Raw genomic sequence first — 18,234 nt, forward strand, 5'->3', positions numbered from 1 at the left:
GATTCTATGACTGCAGTGATCTAGCTGGAATATAAGGGCTTGTGTGGTCTTTAAGGTATCCTGAACTCAAGTTCTTTAGGGCTTTGTATATTAGTACAAGAACCTCTGACTAGGCCCTGTAGCATACGGGCAGCAGCGCAGCTGTTTTGCCAGAGATATCACATGCATGCCCTCCAACATTTCTCCGGTGAAAATAGGGATGTCCCATTACATAATGATAATTTTACTATTTTTACCCTACACATCTTACTAAGTTGCCCCAACCACTCGGCAGCTTCCAACATATAGAAAAACATAATAAAACATTAAACAAAACTTCCCTATACAGGATTGTCTTCAGATGGCTCGAGGGTCGGATAACTCCATACCCTCCAACACTTATCCAGTGAAAATAGGGACGTCCTAAGGAAAAGTGGGATGTTCTGGGATCAAATCAGAAACCGGGACAGCTTCTCTAAATCAGGGACATCCCTGGAAAATAGGGACACTTGTGGGTCCACACCTGCAGTTCTTTTTTGCCACATTCTGCTCTAGCTGGAGTTTATAGGCCAGCCCCACATAGAGCTCATTGTGGTAGTCCAGTCTCAAGGTTATCAATGGCTGGTTATCAAAGGCTACAATGGTTGGTTTAATCTGATCCAAATACAGCTGTTGCTGGTTTCTCAGGCAAGGCTGCTAAAAGGCACTCCTGATTAGCTCCCACTGCATTTCTCTCAAAATCCCGCTGGCCCAAAAAGTTTGGTGACCCCAGATATATGTGCTTTGATTTGCAGAAACAATTTTTAAAAAATTAAACGGGTCAGCCAAAACCACAAAACATTGAAAACAGGTATTCTAAAGCCCTTGGACCCATGCTGGGAACTAATGGAAATCAACACTGGGCAGGTAATTGGTTATTTATGCTTGTTCTGGTAACAGGTGAGAGAAGGGAGGATAAATTCCTTGCCCAGTTTTGAGCTGTCCACCCAATGAGAGACTTTATGGGAAAGGCCTGTCAGCTCAGTGGGAGATCACCTTCTTTGCATGCCGACGACCTCAGGTTCTATTCTTGGCACCTCCAGGTACAGCTGGTAATGTTACCTGTCTGAAACCCCAGGGAGGGGGGACTGCTGTTTGTCAGTGTGGGACAATATGGAGCTAAATAGGCCAATGGTCTTAACACAGCCTTCTATGTCTCTATCCAGACCCTTCCCTTGTTATGAATTTCATAACACCGACAGCAGATGAAAGGAAATTGACAAGAGGCTGTATTTAAAGAGATTACAGGGTCTTCTAGGGATAAGCTAGAAATTCAATTAAAGCTCCTCTTGCGCTCTCTCTTTTTCCTGGCCAAACCAGCTGCAGGGAACCAAATCCAAGAATCAAGGAGACCTTTAAGCATCTTCCAGGTGCGTTCTGGTCCCATTCTTAAAGGGCCGATCAGCGAATTCTGTAGGGAATTCACTTAAGCCGCACGGGGTTGTTCTAACACAACAGGGGCCTGTCTTCTAATGCCTACGTAGTTCGTAGCAAATCCGACAGGAGTGCAAGATTATGTGTTTAGTTCTGGGTTGGGAGGAATACAGGAAGCTGACTGAAACCGAATTCCTCCATCTAGCACAGTCATGTTGGCACTGACTGCCAGAGCCTCTCCAAGGTTTCATTTGGGGGACATTGCCAGCCCTGCCTGCTGAGGACTGAAGATGCAACCTTCTGCACGCAAAGCAAACGTTTAATCACTGAGCCACACCCCTTCCTCAGGACCCACATGGCTGCTGCGATCATTCAGGAAGTTTTCAGGTGTGTTAATGGTTCAGAGGGCGGTCTGCAGGTACAGAGCATAGCTCTTCAGCTGAAGTTACGCAGGTTCTAGCTTAGTTAGCTGCCTTGATTGGAGGCTGAATGTGAACCAGACGGAAGCTGCTCTGAGATGTTTGGAGAAAAAGTGATCGCAACAACATACAAATATGGGAGCAAAGGAAGCTGTTAGCACCTCAGTCCATCTAGGTCAGTACTGTCTACACTGATTGACAGCAGTGCTTCAGGTAATAATAATAATAATAATGATAATAATTTATTATTTGTACCCTGCCCATCTGGCTGGGTTTCCCCAGCCACTCTGGGCAGCTTCCAACAAAGACAAAAAATACACTAAAATGTCACACATTAAAAACTTCCCTGAGCAGGACTGCCTTCAGATGTTTTCTGAAAGTCAGGTAGTTGTTTTTCTCTTTGACATCCGGTGGGAGGGCGTTCCACAGGGCGGGTGCCACCACCGAGAAGGCCTTCTGCCTGGTTTCTTGTAGCTTAGCTTCTTGCAATGAGGGAAGCGCCAGAAGGCCCTTGGCTTGTTATCAGACAGTGGACTTTGCTATCCCATTCTGGAAATGTTGGGGATTGAAGAGTTGGCAGTTTAGCTTGGGAAGACGTTTGGTGCTTCAGCGGATGAGCTGGAGGTGGAGAGCATGGGATCGGGCAAGGAAATCATGCAGATCATTGGCAAAGCATATGTTTTGCATGCCCAAGACTGCAAGTTCAGCCCCTGACATTCCCAGGGAGGGCTGTTCAAAACCCAGAAGAGTCACTGTCAGCAGGGCCTTCTTAAGTATATCCAGTGCTGTGGTGCAAAGAACCCACCCCCATTTCGCAGAGTTGCCGACCTTTTTACTGTGCTGCTGGCAGCTTTGTGGGGCTGAAGGAGGGGGGCAGTGGCTGGAGGGCAGCTCCTCCGGCGGGGAAGAGGCGGAGGCTCCGGGCATGGTGCTACTTCAGCGAGGCGGGCGAGGGCAGCGAGCTGATGCCGGGAGCTGCTGCGCCCAGTGTCTGCCTCTTCCCTGGCACCTGTGCCACGATGGCCATGGCAGGCAGAGGCTCTGGGCGCTGCACTGCTTCGGTGTGGCATGGCGGAGGCAGGCGAGGGCAGCAAGCTGGTGTCGGGAGGCGCCACATCCACACTCTGCCTCTTCCCTGGCGCCCTCCAGAACCTAGCACCCTGGCTCCCGGCACCACTTGCCTCTATGGGCAAGACGCCCCTGACTGCCAGTCAGTGAAGACTAGGGTTAACCAACATGGCAACCTCCAGATGACCCTGGAGGCTGAACTTCCCATCATCCCTGACCATCAGCCATGCTAGATGGGGCTGATGGAAGCTGTAGTCTAACAACCTCTGGAGGATATCACATTGGCTACCCCCTTAAGCAGACAATACTCGGCTAGATGGACTCATGCTCAGACTCGATATCTGACACGTCCTTCTGCTCCCGAGATCCTTTGTTTGCTCTGTGAACTGATTTGGCCTTCCGGTTTCTGCAGTGCTCAGTGAGTGGTAGGAGGCCAGTCTCGCCAGCTGACATAGAGCCCCTCAACGTGACCACAAGAGTGTTTTCGTTACATCTCTCCCCCCTGGCCATGGCAGTGATTACAGCAATCGACTCTATTGACCAGTCTAGCTGTGAGATTCAAAGCAACAACACACCCAGATCAGGAAGCTCGGAGGCATGTCGTCAACACTGTGGCTCCAAGGTGCATTTTGCAAATGCGGTTGTTTGATGGGCCTCGCCTTGTCACGAAAAGGACCGCTTATTCTGTGCCCTGCTCTGTTGTGCTCTTACAAACTCCATGTATATCACCCCCTCCCCCATTATGCTTCCTTGACGCTCCCAGCTAGATGCAAAATGAGAACATAAAATTCATAATGAAAAAAACAGAGAAACCAATAAACCACCCCCCCCATTTAAAAGGCCACAGATTCTTCAACACTTCAGAAACAATCCTTATTTTTTTATTATTATTAAAGGAGATGAAACGCACCTTCAATGGAACAAATGCACACTCAGTGCTTCTAAAGTTTTTAAAAAGTGGTCAGTCTTCCTGAAATAGTAGTCAATTTGCACAGTTTATACTACTTCTAATGTTTCACCATCCATTTCATCTATCTGAATGCTTTGGGAGTGTCTGACGCGGTAGTACTGTTGAAGCTAAGTACCCATGAGGGCTAGTATCTTGATTCCCCAGCCCAGAGTGGCTGAGGAAACCCAGCCAGATGGGCAGAGTATAAAAAAAATAAAATTATTATTAATAATAATTATTATTTCTTTTCTAATTGATGAAAGTTGAGATTCTGGGGATGCATAATTCTGCACTCGGTTTCAAAACGTTGAGTTGCAAACAGTGCTAGTCCTACTCAGAGTAGGCCTCCTGAAGATAACAGGCGTGGCTGCCTTAGGTCAATTCATGTCTGTGTAGACCAGGGGTCTGCAAACTTTTTCAGCAGGGGGCCGGTCCACTGTCCCTCAGACCTTGTGGGGGGCCGGACTATATTTTGGGGAAAAAATATGAACGAATTCCTATGCCCCACAAATAACCCAGAGATGCATTTTAAATAAAAGGACACATTCTACTCATGTAAAAACACGTTGATTCCTGGGGCATCCGCGGGCCGGATTTAGAAGGCGATTGGGCCGGATCCGGCCCCCGGGCCTTAGTTTGCCTACCCATGGTGTAGACCTTAGCTGGAGACAACCCTACCTGCTTTTCCTGCACATGGACAAAAGCAGAGAGAAACTTGAACCTTGTTAAGTTTGAAATATGATTTTATTTTATCTACCTTACCTTTCAAGCAAATTCCTGGAGCGGCTGTCACAACTTCTCGTTTCTGAGAGATAACCCATGTGTCTTTGTTTTCTCATTGCAGAACCTCCACTTAGATCTATCTGTCTGCAGCACTTCAAAATCTAAGGGCTCCTTCCTCTCTTCCATAGGGTCAAGACTGGGAGGGAGCCAAGGGCAACGCCCCCCAAAGAGTCCAGAGACCCTTCCGCCCCACCGCTGCTCGACTCAGGGATGAGTGCAGGTAGAGTTAACCCTTACAGCATCGTATCTTCTGAGGAAGACGGGTTGACTTTAACCACCATGCCGGGAGTGAATGGCTTTGGCAACGGTAAGATCCACACAAGGAGGAAATGCCGGAACCGGTTTGTTAAGAAGAACGGACAATGCAACGTTGAGTTTACCAACATGGATGACAAACCACAGAGGTATATTGCGGACATGTTCACTACCTGTGTGGACATCCGCTGGAGATATATGCTGCTGCTCTTCTCCCTTGCCTTTCTGGTGTCCTGGTTGTTGTTTGGTCTTATTTTTTGGCTCATAGCGCTTGTCCACGGAGATATCGAGAAGCCAGTCAAGGACGAAACCTTCACCCCTTGCCTCCTCCAAGTGAATGGCTTTGTGGCTGCTTTCCTGTTCTCCATTGAGACACAGACCACAATAGGCTACGGGTTCCGGTGCGTCACGGAGGAGTGCCCGCTTGCTGTTTTCATGGTGGTCCTCCAGTCCATCGTGGGGTGTATCATAGACTCTTTCATGATTGGCGCCATCATGGCAAAAATGGCTAGGCCCAAGAAGAGGGCCGAAACCTTACTCTTCAGCCATCATGCGGTCATAGCCATGAGGGACGGCAAGCTTTGCCTGATGTGGAGAGTGGGGAACCTGCGGAAAAGTCACATTGTTGAGGCTCATGTCAGAGCTCAGCTAATAAAGTCCAGGATCACCGAAGAGGGGGAATACATCCCACTTGACCAAATAGATATTGACGTTGGGTTCGACAAAGGTTTGGACCGTATTTTCTTAGTGTCTCCGCTCACCATCCTCCACGAGATCAACGAAGAGAGCCCTCTGTTTGGGATTAGCCGGCAGGATCTGGAAACGGATGACTTTGAAATCGTGGTTATCCTTGAGGGCATGGTGGAAGCTACCGCCATGACGACACAAGCCCGGAGCTCCTACTTGTCCAGCGAGATCTTGTGGGGCCACCGCTTTGAGCCCGTCTTGTTTGAGGAGAAATGCCAGTACAAAGTTGACTACTCACACTTCCACAAGACGTATGAGGTCCCGTCGACCCCTTGCTGCAGTGCCAAGGACCTGATGGAAAACAAATTCCTCCTCCCCAGCACCAACTCTTTCTGCTACGAGAATGAGCTTGCCTTCATCAGCCGCGATGAGGAGGAAGAGGAGGAGGAGGAGGAGGATGATGACAGCAGAGGTTTGGACGACCCAGGCTCAGACAACCAGCCTGAATTTGAGACGCTGCAGGCCACCGTAGCTCTGGATCAAAGATCCTACAGAAGGGAGTCGGAAATATGACCCAGGGCCCCTGTAACTGCTTTCGAGGGTGTCTCTCCCCCTGCCCCGGTCTCTTTCCCTCCTCAACGAAACCCAGTTCAAATTATGCAGAACAATGCAAGTGCCATAGGAATGCCTGAGAGCTAGAATGGTTTTTAGGGTGTTGTTTTTGTTGTGTGTTTTTTTAAAAACAAAAAAACCCCAAGGTTTAACCGCAATAACCACTGAATGGCATGGTCTGAGAAACCCTAGCCAGCCTCAAAGTGTTGTGAACATCCAGTGTTAACAAAGCTGTTAAGAGAACATATGGAAGGGCAGATTCAATATGGCGGCACCACAAGCTTAGAAACCCAACCATTGTGAGTTTGAGGCTCTGTGCAAGCAGGAGTATCATCGCATCCAGAGTGATATGATCGAAGGCTCATCCCTCTTGTCCTACAACATTATCCCAGGGACAACAGTTCTTTAGCAATCAGTTGGAGCAGACGGCAATTCAGGTTTTCTCCTGATTGCTGTTTGCTGTGGTTTAAAGTTAAAGAGTGAGCTTTCCCTGGGAAAGGTGTGGGGCAAGGGGGAAACTGCACAGACCCATGCCTGGGAAGCATGGGTCAAGCAGAAAGCTGCTTGGACCGGTGCTTTCTAAGCACAGGACAAGTGGAAATGTGGGCAAGCTCCTTGTCTCTATGTTCCCTGTTGAAAATGAGGGTATCTTTTTTTAAACAAAGCTAAGCACTATACAATTTCAAAAGGAGAAAATATCAGGTAGCAAAATCATGTTGTTGTTTTTCAAAATATGAATGAACAAATTATATTATATTTAATATATGTAATATATACATGTACTGCCTGGAGATGTAATTCTGTTGCACTAGATCAGCACTTGAAGTCCTACAGCTCATAGTACACCTTTATTGTTGAGGGGAAAGCAAGGGAGGTTATTTTTAATCTTTTTGTTTGACTTCCCACATGCAAAACTATTTACCAAAAAACATTATTTTTCAAACAATAAAAGCGATTGCTTTTTAGAAGGGAACAAAGTCCAAAGTCGACAAAAGGAACAAAGCTCTTTTGTCTGTCTCTCTCTCTCTCTTTCTTAAAAACAAAACAAAACAAAACACATTTTCATTTAGGAAAAGCTTTCAGTTTTCTTGCCTGGTGTCCTCAAAAGTGGAGGGAGAAAATCCACACAAAAAAAATTGTAGAGAAGGACTAGACGTTACGACACGGGAGCCCCAACCCTGTGGTTTATTTATCCTGTGTTGGTAATGCAGGGCAAGGGGAGATAGGTGCAGGGAGGAATCAAGAGGAGAAGCACTTAACCCTTTCTCCAGCCGCTCATCTCAAATGACTCAACCCTCTCCGCCCCCCCCCCTCCTCAGACAGGCCCTGAGACTGAAAGTAGGGCTGGCCTTAGGACAACCACTCTCACAGAGTCCTTTGGAAAGATCACAGGGGCACAGGAAAGATTAGACACTGTCCCCTCACATACCAGTTTCCTCCTATGGAAGGGATTGGGAAACTGTGGCCCTCCAGAGATGTTGCTGGAATAATAATAATAATGTATTATTTATACCTCGCCCATCAGGCTAGGCCTCCCCAGCCACTCTGGGCAGCTCCCAATAGAATATTAAAAACACAATAAAATATCAATAGCACTGACAACATCCCTTGACCATTGGCCATACTGGCTGGGGCTGATGGGGACTGCAGGCCAACTCCCCCATTCACATTATCATAGGAAATGTGGATGTGCAGAGTTAAAACGAGGTGCCACGCAGACTAAAGTCACATCCACAACATACATCTCAAGCACCCTTAGGCCACTTTGAACAATTCTGGCTTCCCCCAAAGAGACGTGGGAGCTGTAGTTTGTTATGGCTGCTGGGAATTGTAGCTCAGCGAGGGGCCTCCGGACAAGTCTAAGCACCCTTGGCAACCCACTGTTCCCTGGATTCTTTGGGGGGGAACCATGGCTGGGTTAAGGCGGCATGAGAGTGCTTGAATTGTGTGCAGATATAGTTTATGTCTGTATTTATTTGGGGGTGTTATGCCGCCTTCCAGATCAAGGAGTTAAGAGTGGTGGACTCGTAATCTGGTGAACTGGGTTCGCTTCCCCGTTCCTCCACATGCAGCTGCTGGGTGACCTTGGGCTAGTCACACTTCTCTGAAGTCTCTCAGCCCCACTCACCTCACAGAGGGTTTGTTGTGGGGGAGGAAGGGAAAAGGAGAATGTTAGCCGCTTTGAGACTCCTTCGGGTAGTGATAAAGTGGGATATCAAATCCAAACTCTTCTTCTCAAGCTCACAGTGAGCATGAAGGGAAGGGGAAACAGTTTTTTAAAATATTAAGCCATTATGAAAAAATACATTACATTTGGGGAAATTGCTTTGTGTACATATATATTAGGAGAATATGTATTAGGAGAATACATAATATATATACTGATATATTAGGAGAAAGTCACCATAAAATGCTGGTGAACCTTCATGAGGACTTTAATTTATTTATTTTTTAAAAAAGGAAAATAATGTGGAAATGTGGAGAACTGAACTTAAGAATGGAAAAATGAGAAACTGAGAAGAACCAAAACTGGTTGACTTGTCCATCCTTGTCCTTGACCATTGTCCATTTTCTTGAGGCTGATAGGAGCTGTAGTCCAACACAATCTGGAATCCCATAGATTCCCTCCCTCTGCATAAAAGTGAAGCAAATTAACAATCATTTAGCAAATTCAGCAATTTTTTGTTTCTCCTTACATTTATCTTGGGACATGGGAGTCTGAGTATGTATGGTGCAATTTGGGTTTTCTGCTTTCAGGTACCACACAATGTCCTGTTGGACCCCCTCTGCAATGCCCCCCATTAGAACATCCTCTGCCACAGAAAGATGCTCTGATTTATTTGTTCTTTAACCACAGCAGAGGATGACGAAATGGAACCAAATTATTTCTCCTGACTCCCCCAACTTCCTAGGCTCCAAAGGGGCTGTGCCTTAAAAGAGAGAAAGAGATGCAATTGTTTTCTGTTCCCAAAGCATGCTTCTTGGGCCTTGCACCAAAAGCCATACTGCGTAAATCTCTTCCTTTCTTCTCCCCCTCTGCCGTATCTTCTTGCTACTACTTCCGAGTAACACTCTGTTCCTCCCGCCCAGTCGCGGTGGGTGTCCCTTGTCCAGCCATCTGGAGGAAGGCGTGTGACCGACCCACAGAGCGGATCATAAGCAATAAATGCAATTCGCACGGCACACATTCCAAGTGAATATCGATCTCCCAAGTCCCCAACGTTATCTGTTATTGCAAAGCATGAGAGAGAGAGAGAGAGAGAGAGAGAGAGAGAGAGAGAGAGAAACAGAGAGAGTCTCACCCTGGCTGAATTTGCCTGGGAGCAAAGGCTGGCAGGAGTTGAAGGACATAATATGTTCCCTGACAGCTTGCAGAGAGGAGGAGGTTGGCAGAGTTGGGGGTAGGGCAGGGAAACCTGTCTAAAATTAGAATTTGGTCACTAAGGCCCTGGGTGAGTTTAGGCTGCCAACTGATCAGAGAGGAAAAGCCAGCCTGGGCATGCTCCTTGGACCCTAGGCAACAACAGCTCGATCTGCAGAGATCAGCAGGTGGAAAGGTTTATCTCAGAGAGGAGAGAAGCTTCATTGACTGCGAAAGCCTGCACACCAAACAACATTTGGAAGCGCAGAAGGAGGAAGGACTGGTGAAAGTAAAAATAAAAATTGGCAAGCCTAAATGTTGCATGCATTATATCATGTTGTTGCAATGGCTCCCAAAAGCCTTAGGCTGCTGTCCAAGAACCTCAGGGGCGCTGCAACTATGATTTAGCTAGGAGCGAGAGAGGTGGACCAAATTCTGGCGTCGCACAGGGTGCTGCTGAAATTTGAGACCCCCAAGTCCGCCGTTGCCTGTGCTTGGCTGTTCCAGAAACATGTGGGTTCCTTCAGAGTGCTGGCATAATGCAACCCACTCCTTGGTGATCCCTAAAAGCCACCAGTAAGCATTAGCGTTCCAGAGTCACTAATCCAGAATTTCCTTTCACTTGGTTCAACAGCTGGCACATTCATTGGTGGGACTTGGGGTCAGGGATGTTGGGACCTTCCAGATGTTGCTGGACTCCAACTCCCATTATCCATAACCATCAGCCATGCTGGCTGAAGATGATGGGAGTTAGGGTCCAAGAAGAGACACACAGGTGCCCCATGCCTGGCTCGGCTTACACTCTTTAAGGTTTATTCTTAACATAAAAATACGCATAATCACGACTCATTTAAGAGTGTGATGATATGCGTGCCTACTCAGAAGTAAATGCCATCCAGTGAGTTCAATGGATCTTCTAAGTAGGTATGTTGTCAGATTGTAGCCCTAGAAACCTTGTTCATATAATAAAAGATTTCCTCACTCATTCCCTCTCCACATGTGTAGCAAACACGCAAAGGTAAGAAGGACCACCTTCACCCATCATCACTGGCATAATAATAATAATAATAATAATAATAATAATAATAATAATTTATTACTTATACCCCACCCATCTGGCTGGGTTTCCCCAGCCACTTTGGGCAGCTTTCAACAAAGGATTAAAAATACATTAAAACATCAGTCATTAAAACTTCCCAAAACAGGGCTGCCTTCAGATGTCTTCTAAAAGTCAGATAATTGTTTATTTCCTTGAAATCTGATAGGAGGGTGCCACTACAGAGAAGGCTCTCTGCCTGGTTCCCTGTAACCACACTTCTCGCAGGGAGGGAACTGCCAGAAGGCCCTCGTAGCTGGACCTCAGTGTCCGGGCTGAACGATGGGGGTGGAGACGCTCCTTCAGGTATACTGGGCCGAGGCCATTTAGGGCTTTCAAGGTCAGCACCAACACTTTGAATTGTACTGGGAGCCAATGTAGGTCTTTCAAGACTGGTGTTATGTGGTCTCGGCGGCCGCTCCCAGTCACCATCCCTTGTGTTCAGAAAAGCGTCTGAAAAGGCAGGTTGCATTCACACAGGCATAAGTTTTCCATGTGATTAGGAACCATGGGGAGCCCAGAGCACATCGACTCCTTGAACATTGGCAGATTCATGTTACGTGTGGAGGAGGAATGAGTGAAGACACCTCAAAAGTTCAAGGTGGCATGCCTAATCGAGGCCAGGGAAAGGCACCAACCACACAGAATGTGAACTGACCAATGCATTCTCAGCATACCTCTTCTTATACCTAACTTATACCAGTTTTGCACCAGTTTGCTTGTCATAGCTATGGATGGCGTGAGGTGCAAAATTTGATTCTGTTCACGTCTAAAAGTGAATCAACTTAATTTGCACTATCTGAAACAAAACGCAAATGGAAACGCAGCCATCCTGGGATACCCTGACTTCTCCGTTTACGGTAGAAAGCGGTCTTCCAAAACTGAAACTAAATAAATAGATAAATAAATTTTATAGGCTCAAGGAGGCTTACAATACAACATTCAAAAAGAACAATTGAACAGCAAAACGTATTAAAAGTTCAAATGAATTGACAGAGAAACGGTGCGGTGTCTCCACTGAGGCTTAAATGTATGCACCAGGGATACATACAATGTAAACTTTCACCAGTTTTGCACCAGTTTGATTGCAATAGCTGTTGGGGGGGGGGGGAGAAACTCAATTCAGTTTGCATTTAAAGGCAAACCAACCAAATTTGCACTTCCCGAAACAATAGACAAACCAAAACACGGTTGTCCCTTGAAATTTGCACTTCTAGGAATTTTGCAATGCAGTTTTTCAGCTAAGTAATGTGTACACCCCCCAAACAAACAAACAAACCTGGGAGTAAACTATACCTAAAAATGCATATATTGGTGAAAATAACACACAAATTATTGTGTGTTTTTTTTGGGGGGGGGGGAGAAACTGCGTTGCAAAAATGTGTACCCAAAAATGTGTGTATTAGAAAACATTCCCCACTCCCAACAAATCGCAGACTGGTGTGGAAATGTGAAGAGCTTAATTTAAGATTTGGAAAAAATGAGAAACAGAGAGAAACCAAAATCAATAGATTGGCCCATCCCTAGTCAAAGCTCCCTGGTCTCCCACTTCCTGGAATCATCGTTTTGTGGGGAGATAATGCATTCTCCATTTAAAAAACTTTGACACGTTGGTCCTGAAGTAGTCAGTGAGGATGGGCTACTAGAGGGGAAACCGATGGGATGCCCTGCTTAGGCTGTTGGTCTCCAGCTCCCATCTGCCCCAGCCAGCATAGTCAATGGAGAGGGACAGTGGGAATTGTAGCCCCATAACACCAGGAGGGCACCACTTTGGCCATCCTTGAATTAATGATCAAAGGTGGGTCACAAGAATAGCCTGACTACCATGCAGTAAAAAAAAATAATCATGATTGGGAAATGCATTTTTCAGCTGAAGCAGGTGTGAAAAACCTTTGGTCTTCTATATGCTGCTGAACTACAATTCCCATCAGCCCGAGCAAGCATGGCCAGTGGCCAGGGGTGATGTGCGTAATAGTTCAGGGCCAAGGGTTCCCCACACGTAGGCTACAGGCTGGCCCTGAGTCTGAAAGGGTTAAGATTACAGCTATGTCTGCACACATAGGACTACAGTTCCCAGAATTCCTTGAGGGCACGACCATTAAAGCCATTTAAGGAGCCTATGTATGTTCACTAGTGACAACCGCACTAACTAGCTGAAGAACTGGAACTTACTTTGAAATCAGTATAAATGGTTGTATTCCCAATTAGTGCAGGTCTTAGTGCTGTTAAGTGTTCATGCAGTAGGAAGTGGTGAGTCAATGGTGGAATCTAGACACATATAAAAAACATTTATGAAAAATGCTTTTTTTGAAAAACGTTTTGAAAAATATATTGAATTTAGCATAGCTCACCATCGCCATCTAGTGTCCCATTTGTATAATGCACTTTACAACGCACTTAAAACGTTTTATTCACAGCTGTGTAGCTGAGTCCCATGTCTAACCAGTCTCCATTTGTATGTGCTAGAAAGGGTCATAGCTCAGTGACAGAGAATGTGTCTTACGTGCAAGAAGGTCTCAGATTTAATCCCTGGCATCTCCAGGTAGGTCTGGGAGAGACCTGAAATCCCAGAAAAGCGCTATCAGCCGGTCTAGACAACACTGAGCTATATGGACCAATGGCCTGGCTCAGGATAAGGCGCCATTTTGTGTCTCCTCTGATTCCTTTCGAAATTGAGATTTATTTCGCTGCCCTCCCCTTGACCCAGCAGACCACTCTGAAACACTGCTTGTTGAACAAAAAAACAAAAACAAAAAAAAAGGCAGGTGAGGACAGGGTGAAAAGGAGATAGAATCAAAACCTATTTATTGAGTGTATTATTTTAAAAAAAAAAAACAGCTTGTAAGATTGGTTGTGTTTTGGGTTGTTGTTGTTTTTTTTAAAAAAAGAAAATAAGAAAGGGTGAAACGTTAGCTGCTGCTTGGGTGGGTGCCAGGCAGAAGGGAAGGGGTTGTTCCTCTGGGAATTAATTTCTAAATGTATATCACAGTAAATATTTGTAAAGAAGAAGAAAAGAATCTTTAAGTAAATTATTGCTTTTTAAACTATATGTTATATAATTGTACAGTCCGGTCTCAGAGACTAGAATAATATATACATATGTATTTTTTAAAAAACGACACTGCTGCATAGATCAACCTGAAATGATTTGTAGGTAAAGCCATGCAGAGCTAGCAAATAGCAAGATTATTTTTCCGTTCTCTCTCAGTCCTGCTCCATATTCTCCTCCCTTGGTAAATACCTAGCTCTGGAGAATAATGTTATATAAAATGTATAGCTCTAGAAACTGAATGTGCTGTTATATAATGTACAATAATAACAATAATAATATATATTTTTTGCCTACTTTCGAGTGTGACAGTGGATCATTTTCTGGATGCCGCCAGGATGCAAGCTAAGAATTAACCCAACAGTTTCTGTTTAAGAAGTTGAGAAAAGGCCTTTGAGTAAGTTACAGTTGCCACCTTTCCGCTGCCCACTCTGCTCCTGTGCCTTTATGAGCACAACATTTTAAATCAGGGGTCAGCAAACTTTTTCAGCAGGGAGCCAGTCCACTGTCCCTCAGACCTTGTGGGGGGCCAGACTATATTTTGAAGGGGGGGGGAGAACGAATTCCTATGACCCACAAATAACCCAGAGATGCATTTTAAATAAAAGCACACATTCTACTCATGTAAAAACACGCTGATTCCTGGACTGTCCGCGGGCCAGATTTAGAAGGTGACTGGGCCAGATCTGGCCCCGGGGCCTTAGTTTGCCTACCCATGTTTTAAATTCTCCACACCAGGAAATGTTTACCTGTTCAATTTCTGCATTACTGAAGTGTTGTTGAAGGGAGGAGAAGAGCAAAACCAGGAGCGGAGACTGGCACTGCCAGGCAGCTGCCAAACTTCACAATCAGGGAAAAATTCGGTGTGGTTCAGCTTTCACCTAATTTCTACTTTCTGAAATAATATGTGAATTGAAGCACAGCTATCCTTCAAATCCGCACTTCTCTAACAAATGTATCCAATTCTGATCCTACTCGGAGTCTTCTTCTTTGGCGATCCCTCGTAGCCAAGTAAGATTGTCTTCCATGAACATGGTTTTAACAATGAGTCTGTAAGTGACTGTGGAGGCCAATTCTGGATCCACATGTCCTTCCACAGTGGAGACATTGATTTCCAGGTGGGAGTTGATCACAGTGTGGTCTACTTGGAGTAGACCTGCTGAAGTTTATGGATCTGCTTACTCTCCAGGTGGTGCAGCGGGTCAGTGCATCTGGTTGTTAACCAGAAGGCTGGTGGTTTGAGTTCACCCAGGGAAAGTTTGGGCCAGGAGTCCTACATTGAGAGGGTTAGACTCATTGACCTTCAAGGTCTCTTCCAACTCTACAATTCTAAGATTCTATGAACAACTTAGGTTGATTAATACTTCTCCTTTTGAGTGGACTCTCATTGGATAGAACCTGATAGGCACAAAAAATGCACGGCCCTGGAGAACATGTGCATAAGAACTGATCTATTTGTGAAAATATAACTACAGTGGTACCCTGGTTCTCAAACGCCTTGGTACTCAAACAACTTGGAACCCAAACACTGCAAAACCGGAAGTAAGTGTTTGCGAACTTTTTTCGGAAGCCGAACGTGCTCTGTTTTGAGTGCTGTGCTTCCAATTTGAGTGCCACACTTCTGTTTTGAGTGTTACACGTCTGTTTTTGCATTTTTTTTGGTTTTTGCAGCTTTTTTGTTTTGTTTTCGTGACTGTGTGGAACCCATTTCAGCTACCGATTGATTGATAGTGTGACTGCAGTACATTGTTTATCGCTTTCATTTTATGGATCAATGGTCTCATTAGATAGTAAAATTCATGTTAAATTGCTGCTTTAGGGGTTGTTTTTAAAAGTCTGGAACGGATTAATCCGTTTTGCATTACTTTCTATGGGAAAGCGCGCCATGGTTTTGGAACGCTTTGGTTTTGGAACGGACTTCCGGAACGGATTAAGTTTGAGAACCAAGGTACCACTGTAATAATATACATTGCTTATGGAGAAATTGCTTGTCAAACAGGTAAGCCAAAATTACATCATAAAACGTGTATTTTAGGAGAAAGGCGCACTAAAATCCTGGCGACTGCCACACTTTTAAAGGGGGCAAGCTCACTCATGGGATTTTCTTGCCCTATGGGTCTGCCATGCAGGCACTCCATTTGAGCAGGTGTGTCCCACCGATGAAGGCCCTACCTGGTACTTGGTGACAAGACCATCTTTCGCCTCTGCCTCCAGCTCCAATGCCAACTCCTCCTGTTCAGGCCCTCCATCTGGCTGGGTGCCAGCTCCTTCTCCTTCCTTCTCAACCTGGGAGCACCCAAACTATGCCAAATCCTGACGACTGAGGGGCCCATAACAGTTTCCATTAGCCCAATGGTCAGGGGCACTGGTGGCTTGTGCCCATTGGGGCTGGTGGGCCAAAAGACGAGAAGCCAACGGGAGGTGGAGTCACAGCCAAGAACAGGTAGTCACAACAAGGTTGTGAGAAGGCAACGTCTTCTATTCTGCCTTGTATTTGCCACGTTGCACTGCGTTTCCGTTCTACTGCGGTCCGTCTTCCGCCAAAAACAACCTAATTCCTATTGCCATCTGCTGCGGCGGAACCAGGTACTGTAACTGATGTTTTGTACGTTTTGTCCTTACATCATTCCACCCCATTCATTTCAGCACAAAGGAAACACAATGCAAATGGAAGGGAGGAGAAATGAAATAAATTGCATATGGCTCATTGGATGGAAAGCAACAACAACAACAAACACAAATAGTGCTCGCTGGATTGAGTTCTTTTCCAGACATGGGACAAATAAGTCAAAATTGGCAATTTCTGTTCCCGTTTCCTTTTTCATCGCGATTTTCCAGCATCCCTAAGTCAGAGCCAATGACAGCCATTGTCTTTTGTACTTTGTCCCCGCCCTCCTCCCGGCTGACTTCTACAAGGGAAATGTTAAAACTAAGGAAGAGAATCCTGGGAACTGTAGTTTGTTAAGGCTGAGGCCACAGAGGCCTTATTCACACTAAATGTTTAAAGCGGTTATGGGACACACATACGCCCCAAATCCTGGCAACTATAGTTTGTTAAGAGTGCCAAGAGTTGTTAGGAGACCCCTATTTCCCCTTACAGGGCTACAATTCCCAGAGTTCCCTAGGAAGAGGAATTAAACCACTCTGGGAATTGTAGCTCTGTGGGGGAGAAATAGGGAGAGGAGGGAGACCAAGAGGCAGAGATGAGTCCGGCTGGTGAAGAAGCATGGGTGTCTCCCTTTCCTGCTACGACAAGCTCCCTTCCCCTCTGGTCTCCCAGGACCAGGAGAGGCATAAAGCAGGAGGAGCAAAGGCAGGCGCACAGGCACAGTCTCAGATTGCTTGGGGAAAACCCTGGAAAGACTTCAGCAGCTACGAGAAGGTGGGGACCTTCAGTCTCCCCAACTGCTCCATAGATGCAAGAAGAGTTGCTGTACCCATCAGGCCTGCCACTCCTGAACAGATCTTGTCCCCCCCCCAATAAAGAGTTAACTGCACTCACTCCGTGTGATTTACTGCTGGCTTGCCCTGACAAAGAATCTGCAGAGGGAGGGGGAAGGTTTATAAGGAGGCGTGGAGAGTTTTGTTTACTTTTATGTGTGTCTTGAGTGGGACTGGAGTGTGATGTGTATTCGTTTGCTTGCTTGCTAGAATCCTTGATCTCTTCCTGCCTTTCTCCCCCAAGACTCTGACTCTCTTCCTTTCTTTGGATCCCCACCCCGCCCCTCCCCTCCCATTTATCAAATCTGAATGCTAAAAAGCACACTCCAAACCCTTTCCACATTGCCTTGGGTTTAAGCGTGTGTGTGTTATATTTGCAGTGCCTATATGCAAATATAGGCTTGGGAAAGTATTCACCCGACATATTTTTGATAATGTTGCATATTGCGTCTCAGTTTTAATTTACAGTTTTAACTGTTTTGCTTTGCTTTGGGAAACAGAGAGAGAACCATTTTGGGAGGTGATATAAATGCAGTTAATAAATTAACCCCACCTACCTTGAGGTTAGCTCCGCTGAATACATTCAGATTTGCTCAGAGCAGAAACAGCCACCAGACCCAAGAGAAAAGCCCTGTTCAGTTTGCTACCTTTCCTTGACCAGCTATTCTGTGTAGAACCAATTTTTTAAAATGCAAGCTTGGTTTTCTTTTGTGGTTCTCTTACAATTATATGATTCTGTGATTTCTCATTCACATTTTATTCTCACAACCCCAAGACATAGGCTGACAGTGAATAGCTCAAGGTCTCCTAGGAAGCTTCTTAGATGAGGTTTTTAAGCATAGGTTTATTATTATTATTATTATTATTATTATTATTATTATTATTATTATTGCTATTGCTATTGCCATCTGTCATGGATGCTTTAGCTGAGATTCCTGCATTGCAAGGGGTTAGACCAGATGACCTGTTGGTCTCTTGCAACTCTAATAATAATGAGTGCGTTTTTTCTGTGGGGACACAGGACTACGCACACCCCTAAACATTTCTTTGAATCTTTGTACTTTTGTCCATTTACTGTATTTTTCTCTCTCGATTTGAACTGTAAAATGGTGCTTTTCTTGA

At 45.5% G+C, this 18,234-nt stretch overlaps 1 protein-coding gene across 4 annotated transcripts in view; it reads left to right on the top strand.

Moving 5' to 3' along the window:
• The window catches only part of LOC310749197 (ATP-sensitive inward rectifier potassium channel 12), a 47,381-nt gene extending 40,214 nt beyond the window's left edge, over window positions 1-7,167 (top strand). For 2 of the 4 annotated variants that reach the window (XM_083585792.1, XM_083585790.1), the window contains exon 2: window positions 4,673-7,167. In XM_083585792.1, coding sequence (XP_083441918.1) covers window positions 4,822-6,126 — 1,305 coding nt within the window. In that variant the 5' untranslated portion in view covers window positions 4,673-4,821 and the 3' untranslated portion in view covers window positions 6,127-7,167. The remainder of the gene's footprint in view (window positions 1-4,672) is intronic. The other 2 variants (XM_083585791.1, XM_083585789.1) reach the window with 1 other exon arrangement.
• Window positions 7,168-18,234: the final 11,067 nt, after the last annotated feature.

Source organism: Podarcis filfolensis (genome assembly GCF_964270895.1).
Source record: "Podarcis filfolensis genome assembly, chromosome: 14".
In the NCBI taxonomy this organism is placed as follows: domain Eukaryota; kingdom Metazoa; phylum Chordata; class Lepidosauria; order Squamata; family Lacertidae; genus Podarcis; species Podarcis filfolensis.